The sequence below is a fragment of the Lupinus angustifolius genome, unplaced genomic scaffold, assembly GCF_001865875.1.
Source record: "Lupinus angustifolius cultivar Tanjil unplaced genomic scaffold, LupAngTanjil_v1.0 Scaffold_32_58, whole genome shotgun sequence".
In the NCBI taxonomy this organism is placed as follows: domain Eukaryota; kingdom Viridiplantae; phylum Streptophyta; class Magnoliopsida; order Fabales; family Fabaceae; genus Lupinus; species Lupinus angustifolius.
In genome coordinates, this window is record NW_017720703.1 from 67792 (window position 1) to 78354 (window position 10563).

A 10563-nucleotide genomic window follows, 5' to 3' on the forward strand; every position below is an offset into this window, starting at 1 on the left:
GGATATTATGTGTACTGAATAGTGATTTATTTTCTGTCACAAATGAACCATATGTTAACATATAAATAAAAGAAAAATTTTAAAAATAAAAAATAATAAAAATAGTACTTTAATAGACCTTACTTAATAAAATAACATTAAATTACTTTACAATTTTATAATTTTCTCACTCAATAAAATAAAATGTGTATTCCATTCAAGACACCAATGACGACAAAATATCTTCTTGTCACACATCTCTATTTATTTTGCATTTGTGTGAGAAGATTTGAGACCCTCGTAGTCATACACCTATACTCTCTCTCCTCTCTCTCTTTTCCTGAAAATTTGGACACAGATCTTACCTCCTATAATCGCGGCGTACAAAAATGCGCACTTTCACTTTCTTCCAACGAGTTTCTACAGCTTTTCGTAACCATGACTCTCACTTCAAGCTTCTTCTGCTATGCACCACCGTAACCGTAAGGTACCGCAGCGCCACCAACTTCAATTTTCATTTCCTTTTGTTCTTCGTGCTTGTTTTATGATTTTCATTTATGCTGAATTTCTACTCATATGGTAGATCCACATGTTGTCATTAAAATTCGAGTTTCCATTTAATTTTCATTCAATTTTGTTACGTAATTTTGATGATTATTCTCTGATTTCATTTGCTAATTTGGTCTTCTGAATCAAACCATGCTCTGTTTTTTTATTCTTCATGGAGCAGATCTAAGAAACTTCAAATATCTATTAAGAATCGTAGACTTGATTTCTTATATAACACGTAACAGATTTGCTTCTCATGCACCAAATTTTAAATGTTACTCTCTCATTTCCAATTTCTTCCATTTCATTCTCTGTCTTAGTTTTTTGGTTTATTTCAAAAACGTTTCATACAATATTTATTTATAAATGTTTTCAACCATATTCTTCCTAACTGTCCTGAATGATTCTAACTCTAGTAAAATGATATTTAAAAAATAGGTTTTGAGAGGAAGGAAACATATCATTCACAATATAATATTATGAAGTACTTTCATGTAATTAAAACTTGTTAATGTCAGAACCATACTAAGCTTAATTTTTTTTTGGTATTAAGGCATTCTTTCAACTTTTAATAAGAAACCAATTTATTTCGAGATTCGTGGTTGTCATTCCCAATAAGTATTCTTTACAAGAAGAAATTAAATCCTATATTTTTTGGTAATTCTGAGATCTAACGAAGCTTAATAAACCAACACGATATTATACTAAGCTTAATTGTTATTGTATATTCTTATTTTTTTACTATTTTTATATTTCTCTTTTAGTCCATAAATTTATTACTCATAGATACACCATTTAATAATTTTGGAAGTTATTTACACAACTTTAAATTTCGACTCATATGCAAGAGAGTATTTACCGTTTATGCCGATTACCGCATAATACACATATATATATATATATATATACGTACGTATGTATGTGGGTGTCTATGCTCATCACCGATTCAACGCATAATCGATTGTTAAATGGGCAACGAATTACCTCGCCGCTTCTTTACCCCTTTTTCTAAAGAAAGATGATTCTTTTATAGAAAAGAATACAAAAATGTTTTTGTGAAGTTATATTTTCAGGCTTAGACCTTATCTTTTTGTAAGATCATTTTATCAGAGTTAAAATCATTGAGGGCGCTCAGGAAGCATCTATAAGACCCAAGTACGGAGACACAGAAACTCTAAAAATTTCAAGCTAAGAAATGATTATGATATATTGATATTGTTGGAAGTAAATGTTGTTAAATAATTCTTGATGATCAGTGAAATATCAATCTTAGTATCTTGAATCTTAGATCTTGAATCTCACACATAATATAAAACAATGATATAAAGTTATATCTGAATCCATGTTCTCATATCTACTTATTTGACATACCTTCTAAGAGAGAGTTTTGGTACGATGATTTTCCTTAACTAAATCTTTAATTCCTTTTGGGACTTCTTTTTCTTTATGATGAGGAGAGCTAAAACTATATGTAATTTGGTATGTTGAAGAACATAACTATTTTTTATGTGTTAACAGTTCTCATTACCCCCTATAGGTCAAACTGTTTAATTATTCACTCATTAAGCTCATATTCATCATCAATATTAAAAGTCGTATAAATTATCAATAGTAATTAAATCACTTATTTTGTAACCCAATATAATGAACTGACTCATCTTAATTACAACTAATGATTTTTTAACAAATGTTACTTCATAACTTATTTTCCTAGTTATAATTTAAATACTTAATATTTTTTCATTGTTACTTGATGTTTGAACCCATCTTTTTTTTAATTGTTATGAGCCAAGAAAATAGCATTTAATTATAGGTAAGAGATAATTATTTGTCTGGTTTGACAAATTTATATGAATAGATTGGGATCCCTTCCTCCTCCTAAGCATGATTTATATGCGTATTTTAGTGCCAATTTCAACCTAAGATATGAGTATGATATAATATATAAAATTATAAAAGAAAAATAATCTTTCAAAAGGCAGCATCACTCATGAGAGCCTGACTCTTCTATAGTAATAGAGAGAACATATTGTACAAAATAAGGCAAAAAAATAAGATAAGATGATGATTATATCTTCCTATTTATACTTGTATTGACATTTTATCCGTAAACTAAGTAGAAAAATAATACTTCTCTCTCAAGTAACAGAGATGCTCCTACTCGACTCATTACATAATAAAATATTAATATTTACATTTGTATGCAGATATAAAACTACAAAAGTAAATATAAATGAAAAGACTATCAAACAGAAGAGAGTAAAGAGTGAGACTTATCCGTACTATACAGGACATTGGTTATTTGCATGCCATTTCTGATGTAAAATTGATATGTGAATTGGTTATTTATATGCAAAAATCCTTGTCATATGTGTGGTGATGTGTATAAATGAAGAGATGAGGACTTTGGTTGATGCAGTGGTGGCGGGCTTTTGGCATATGGTGATGCTGTTGCTGCATCTGAAGCAGCATTGGTGACAGAGAAGAAGAAGGTGGTGGTACTTGGAACTGGCTGGGCTGGAACAAGTTTCTTGAAGAATCTAAACAACCCAAAATATGATGTTCACGTGGTGTCACCTCGCAACTACTTTACATTCACTCCTTTGCTTCCCAGCGTTACTTGTGGCACAATCGAGGCCCGCAGCATTGTTGAACCGGTTCGCAATATTTTTAGGAAGGTAATCATCAAAACAAGCAAGTTTTTACTAATTCCTTACTGTGCCATCATATGATTTTGTTAATCCAGTTTTAGAAAACCATTCACTAATGGTTAAATTTTGGGCTATATGTTTTCATTTCCATTATTAGCCCTGTCTATACAATTTTATATGCTTGATAAAAATTAAGCAACAACTCTTTAAAATAAAAACTCAGTACCGATATAATAGAAGTTACCCTTAAGGAAGGGGAGACAGTTTTGACTTCATTGTTGTACCAAGATAATCCTTCAAGAAATAGTTTATTTCATTGCCAAAAAAAGAGTTTGGTTATAACTGATTGGCGGGCTTGAGGAATAGTCGAAGCCATATCCAATTGAAAAGGTATGTTGTCCAAACACATTTCAAGTAATGACACTCCTCACTTGTGAGATTGTACGTTGCTAGAAACAGTAGGATACATTGGTGTGCTGACCATTACTGTTAAGAGGTATATATTCTGGTAATTAGATTGTCAGTATAAAAGTTTAGTACATATAACTAACCCCTTTATTTGTTTTGTCTTTGCAGAAAAAGGGGGACTTTCAATTCACTGAAGCTGAATGTCTCAAGATTGACGCAGCGAACAGGAAAGTTTACTGCCGGACTAATATAAGCGAGAACGAAAAGGAATTTGTTGTGGACTATGACTACCTTATCATAGCTGTTGGAGCAAATGTCAACACATTCAATACTCCTGGGGTGGTGGAGAATTGTCATTTCCTGAAGGTAAATTCTTTATCATTGTGTGCATCATTTTAGCATACATTTATGGTTTACAGCACAACATTAAAAAAAATCTAATGAGGACTTAGATGTGACTGGATTCTGTTTATGCATGTGTTTTTTTTGGCTTTTAGTTATCTCATGGACATCCATATGCACCGTGCAGGAAGTTGAAGATGCGCAGAAGATTAGAAGAACAGTTATTGACTGCTTTGAGAAAGCAAGTTTGCCTGGTTTAAGTGAAGAAGAGAGGAAGAGGGTTCTTCATTTCGCTATTGTTGGAGGTGGTCCAACTGGAGTGGAGTTTGCAGCCTCACTTCATGACTTTGTTAACGAGGATCTGGTCAAGTTATATCCTGGTATAAAAGATTTAGTTAAAATTACGCTTCTGGAGGCTGGAGATCATATCTTGAGCATGTGAGTGTGAACGTCCCGTTATACCTTTGTTCTTATTAGAAAATTAATCAATGATGCTTTAGTGTCTACTATTTGTGTTTATGAGTAGGCATTCGGAAGCAATTGATTCATACATGGATTTCATGTGTGAGATTATGGTTTTGATGCTTAGAGCTTTACTATGAACTTCTCCTTTTTTAGTAACGTGAAAACCTTAATGATATATTTCATCACTAATCAAGAGAAGGAACTATAATTAATCTATTATGCAAATATTAGACACCAAGAAAATAACAACCAGTACAAAGTAAGCTCTAGGGTGTCAAGCTAACAATTATTAAAACTTGAAGGTTAGATGCTTTTAAGCAAAGGTAGGGCTCCTCTAAAGTGAAATGCATATTAACGTTTCTCTCAATCTCACCTGCACATGGAAAATAGAGTAGAAAGCTGAAATGCAAAAGACAACTACGAGGACTTACTAATGAGGCAGTTATTGAAGAGGATTGGTGGTGAAGTAAAAGCCTAAATGCCTAATCTAACCATCTATACCTTTTTTTGATAGGCACCATCTATACCTTATTGTAAAGAACTCAAGATTAATGTGCCTCTCATGTTCAATTTTCAGGTTTGACAAAAGAATCACTGCTTTTGCTGAAGACAAGTTCAGAAGGGATGGTATTGATGTGAAAACAGGATCCATGGTTGTGAAGGTATCTGAGAAAGAAATTTCTACTAAATCACTGAAAAATGGAGGAGAAATTGCTACAATTCCATATGGAATGGCTGTCTGGTCAACTGGCATTGGCACTCGTCCATTTATTAAAGATTTCATGACACAAATTGGCCAGGTGTGTTTTGGGAAAATTGAAATTATTTTTGTCTCAATTCACAATTCCATATCATGTTTCTTTGTTTGCATTCGTTATTCAGCCAAGAAATTTTACATTTATATATGATTCATTTGGCATTCACTATTCTGAACAGATTAACAGGCGTGCAGTTGCTACTGATGAATGGTTGAGAGTAGAGGGAACGGACAATGTTTATGCCCTTGGTGATTGTGCTACGATAAACCAGCGAAAAGTCATGGTACCTAATACTATTTCTCCATTCTTCATTTAATAAAATACTGAACATTCTTAATTTCATAGTAGCATGCATGTTCTTACACATGTGTATGAGTATTGAGTGTGACACTTAGGCTATTCCATTTTTATGGATAGACTTAATAGTCTCTTTATATTTGCAGTTTCTTTGTTGTCTTTCATTAGAATAATACATTTATCTTCTTCTGATGAAATCTCCATCATTAGACATTTTCGGCAGAATGCACATATTGCTTAATAACTTTGTGCTCGCCAGTATTTTGCCTTGAAAGTATTGTAAAGATACATGTATTGACCGCTTGCGACATGGATGAAGCATGACACTTATTTGATTTTTATATGTTACCTTTCTTCCTATTAATTTGGAAATTGGGATTTGACATTATAGGAAGATATTTCTGCAATCTTTAAGATGGCTGACACAGACAACTCAGGAACACTTACGATCAAAGAATTCCAAGCTGCGTTGGAAGATATCTGTGATAGATACCCACAGGTGGGACTATATCTTAAGAGTAATCAAATGCGCAACATTGCTGATCTGTTGAAGGAATCCAAGGGAGATGTTCAAAAAGAATCTATTGAACTAAACATTGAAGAACTCAAAACCTTACTTTCTAAAGTGGATTCTCAGATGAAATTTCTTCCTGCTACCGCGCAGGTACTGTCATGTTGTATTATTTGCCTGCTGAATTCTCTTTAATGGTACCTACCTGATGTCTCCTCTGTGATATAACTTTAAAACTACTTATCAGGTTGCATCTCAACAAGGCACCTACCTGGCCAAGTGTTTTAACCGGATGGAAGACTGTGAAAAAAATCCAGAGGGTCCTCTCAGGTTCAGGGGAGAAGGGCGCCATAGGTTCAAACCCTTTAGGTACATGACCATGTTACCTTACTAGTTTTTTGCTTTTAATCATTAATACATGATACTTGATATAGTGATGAATGGCTCTAAGTTTTTCATTAGTTGGTCAAGATATACCTCATTATTACATCGTTGGCTGTTCCTCCAGGTACAGGCATCTAGGTCAGTTTGCTCCTTTGGGAGGAGAACAAACAGCTGCACAGCTTCCTGGGGATTGGGTTTCAATTGGACAGAGCAGTCAATGGCTGTGGTATTCTGTCTATGCAAGGTATGGTGTTCCTATTAAATAAAAATCTGTTGTCTCATATCTTGTCCCGCACTATTGACAATAAAGCAAAAATAGAAAAATCATAAATGTTTAATTTTTTTTTAATTGTGACATGTCATCCTTTCATTGATGCGAAACAGGATTTGAGAAATCAAATCTCTATTTGTTCACTTTCTTAGTTGTATTCTTAAAACAGCCAGACTTGATAGAGCCTTTAGAAGAATTCTTAAAACAGCCAGACTTGATAGAGCCTTTAGAAGAACTTGTACAAAGCTTATTTGGACTTACAAGAACATATTGAGAAATTAAATTTATGAATATAATTTATAGAACTAGCTTGTGAGTTTATGATAAGCTCGGTAGAAAAGCCTATGGAAAAAAGTTTTTAGCTTATTTAAAAAATGCTTATTGAATAAACGTTTAATTAAGGTGTTTAGAGATGCATGATTATAATCCATTATGATCACCATGTTGTTAAGGCTTTATTTAATGGGTTGAACAGCAAGCAAGTGAGTTGGCGCACAAGGGCATTAGTAATAACAGACTGGACAAGACGTTTTATTTTTGGGAGGGACTCAAGTCAAATCTGAAGGACTTTTAACATGTTGCAGAGTCTTGCTGTAGCTACAATGCAGAGCTTGTCGATCTTGAGTTTATTTTAATACAAGAAAATTTTGTCTGTTCATGATTTTTTGAACAAGTACAACAAACTCCCAAGGTGGATGTCACAATTGGGATATATTATCATATTCTACCACTTGCAACTTTTAAGTGTGAATTTCTTGCATACCCCTTTTAAGTGTGAATTTCTTGCATACCCCTTTCTGGTATTAGAGTTACAGCATTTATGCATCTCGGAGATGTTTAGTGATGTTAGCTTCTCATGCCTAATCATTCATGTTATTTTGAATTGTTTTGTTATTTTCATAACTTCACATATAAAACTTGTTTACTAGTAATCTAAGGACAATTTTGCAAAACATTGGAAGGAACTATATAATTGAGGTTGATGACTGGAGTTTTAATTTGTCTGACACAAATAGTGGGATATACGAGCGTGGATGTTGATGAGAAACCAAAAAGAAAATTTATGCAGTTGAAACTTGACGTCAGATCGTCTGTTCTAATATTTTGTGTTCAATTGTGTACTAGTTCAATAAAAAAGTGCCAATTAATTAAAAAAAATCATAAAAATAAAAAATAAATTATTTTGTATTATTTGATATAATATAATTGACTTGAGACATAAATTTTTTGAGATATGTGATCATTGTTCAATGAAGGCTGTGGCAGTGTTGGATTACTGTTTTCCATAGAATCTAGTTTGTGGGAAATTATTTTGAAAGGTGATTTTACATTTAATAGGATATCACACTCAAAATATGTGATAGTGATAGGAAATATATGAAGGGAGTGGTAGTTATAACAGTTAAAATTGTTAGTTATAAATAGCAAGTTTTAACTGTTTTGGGTTTAACTAATTTTTCAGAAAAAACCCAATTACTCTCTCTTGTATCTTCTTCTTCTCTTGAATAATATACACTCGGGATCCTCCATTTCTATAGAAATCCCCTGATTTTTGCTCTCTAATTCTTCGAATCGTTTACAATTCCTAGAATTCTTTTTCATCCTTATCAATTGGTATCAGATTGGGTCCTTCCTTGGCTACACGCAGTAATGGCAGATTCAACAAGAAGTCAAGCTTCGTTGAGGGAGGTGGAGGAACGGTTGGAAACAAGAATGTCCACAAAGATTGAATCAAAGATGATGGAATTACCTGGTTCTATTCAGAAATCTTTGAATGAATCATTGAAGGTCACAATGGAAGAATTAATGAAAAATACATTGGATGGGTCAGAAGATTCGGCTCGATCTAGAATTGGCACTTCATGTGAGAAACGACCTAACTCCTATTATTCTTATGGCACACACTTATCCCGAATTGATTTCCCTCGTTTTAATGGGGATAATGTCAAACAATGGGTTTATCAGTGTGAAACGTATTTCTTGATTGATGGCATCCTTGAGGATGTTAAGGTCAAATTAGCAGTAGTGCACTTCGAAGGAAGAGCTTTGCAATGGCACCATGCTTTTGTTAAGTCTTTGTGGTCAAGTTCTTTGCCAATGTGGGGTGCGTATGTGAAATTGTTAATTGACAGGTTTGGGGAGGTGTGAGATGACCCTATGGTTGAGCTTATGAATTTGAGACAAAAATAATCTGTGGCTGAATTTCATGAAGAGTTTGATGCGATTATCACCAGGTTGGAATTGTCGGAAGAGTACACACTCAGTTGTTTCTTGGGGGATTGAAGCAGGAGGTTCAAATGATGGTGCACATGTTTCAACCTCAGTCAGTAATGAAGGCATTTTCATTAGCAAAGTTGTATGAAGCTTCTCAGAATTCTAGATCCTTGTTACAATTTTCACTCAAGAGCAATAAGGCTCCTAGTTTCCCTAAACAGAGTGTTTAGGTCAAACCTACACTACTAGCTGAGGCACCAATGGATTTGTTGAGACAAAAACCCAGGATTAACAGAAGTTTAACTCCTGCTTATATGAATGAAAGAAGAGCAAAAGGATTATGCTATTTCTGTGATACTCCTTATACACCAGAGTATAGCTTGTCCCATAAGAAATTGCAGATTAATGTGATGGAGATTGAAGACATTGATGCAGATGAGCTTGAAAAAGGGGAGACAAGGGATGAGGTTAAGAATTTTGGTGATCCACAAATCTCTGTGAATGCTCTTACTAGCATAGCTAGTTTTAGAACAATGCGAGTAACATGACACTACAATAAGAAACCACTGCATATTCTTATTGATAGTGGAAGTACTCACAATTTTCTAGACATTCAAAAAGCTAGGTCTTTGGGATGTAAAATGATCAACTAGAGCCTCTAATGGTCACTGTGGCTGATGGCAATAAACTACAAATTTCAGCAGTGGTTAAAGACTTTTTTTGGACAATTCAGCATACGAAATTCATTTCAGATATGATGTTGATTCCTTTGGGTTGTTGAGATGTTGTGTTGGGCATAGAATGGTTGGTCACACTTGGAGACATCACTTGGAACTTTGATAGATTGACTATGGATTTTGTGGTCCAGGGCAGAAGACATGTGCTCAGGGGTTCTTCCAATAATTGTGTTAAAACTATAAGAAAACAACAATTGCAGAAGGTCTTGACAGAAGAGGTACAATTGTCTATGTTACAGCTATGTCCTCAGGATGGAGGATTGTTGCAATCACTCACTACTCATGCAAAGCAAACTGTGTTATCTATAACACCGCGAATTTTACGATTTTGAATTATAAGATTTTATTAATATTGTTATTAATTATATTTCGAAAATGAATTTCTGGGAATTTTCGGTAAAGAATTAGACGAAACTCTAGTTGAGTTTTATTCTTGTAATTTTATTTCCAATTTGGTGGTAAATTTTCATGATTTTCGGAGACAATCGGTTTCGGACCGCTGTCGGGGCCGAATCTCATCTGGTACGGCTCAAAAAGTGGTTCTTGAGTTCCGTAACTCGGAATCGAATTCCGATTGCACCATTGGCTTCGTAATTTCCTTTCGAGTCAATATAGACTAGAGTACACCCATACCTATTTTCTAAATATTTTTCACTCGGAATGTCGAAATCCGAAATTCTAATCAGATATTAAAATCGGGCGATTTATAATACTCGATCGAGTATTGGCCGATAATACTCGGGCATGTTTACTGCACGTGTCTGCGACGTGGTCATTTCACGTTGGGATGCGAAATTTGCTTTTCCGTAAAGCAAACCTCACATCACTTTCTCAAATATCTCATGAGCTCATCATTAGCCACCCTAGGAGATTTTTGATGATTGGCTAGAGGGAAATCTGATTTCTCTTCCGTCCTTAGACCCTCACACTTCACACTTCACTCTCACACTCTTGCATTTGCAAAATTTTCAAAGAGAAGGTAAATCCTCTCTTCATC

At 34.1% G+C, this 10563-nt stretch overlaps 1 protein-coding gene across 1 annotated transcript; it reads left to right on the forward strand.

Annotated features, from left to right (window-relative positions):
- Positions 1 to 269: 269 nt before the first annotated feature.
- On the forward strand, positions 270 to 7372 carry LOC109338635 (external alternative NAD(P)H-ubiquinone oxidoreductase B2, mitochondrial-like). Its single transcript, XM_019575908.1, has 10 exons — positions 270 to 466; positions 2948 to 3206; positions 3756 to 3953; positions 4117 to 4367; positions 4972 to 5194; positions 5331 to 5435; positions 5841 to 6113; positions 6208 to 6329; positions 6469 to 6588; positions 7091 to 7372. The coding sequence occupies exons 1-10, from the start codon at positions 369 to 371 to the stop codon at positions 7176 to 7178; spliced, it is 1737 nt and encodes a 578-aa protein (XP_019431453.1). The 5' UTR covers positions 270 to 368; the 3' UTR covers positions 7179 to 7372.
- The last annotated feature ends 3191 nt before the right edge of the window (positions 7373 to 10563 follow it).

Coding starts and splice junctions, on each gene's coding strand:
- LOC109338635 (XM_019575908.1), top strand. CDS start 369: ATGCGCACTTTCACTTTCTTCCAACGAGTTTCTACAGCTTTTCGTAAC. Junction 4,368..4,971: donor GGAGATCATATCTTGAGCAT/GTGAGTGTGAAC, acceptor TTCAATTTTCAG/GTTTGACAAAAGAATCACTG. Junction 5,195..5,330: donor TCATGACACAAATTGGCCAG/GTGTGTTTTGGG, acceptor TATTCTGAACAG/ATTAACAGGCGTGCAGTTGC.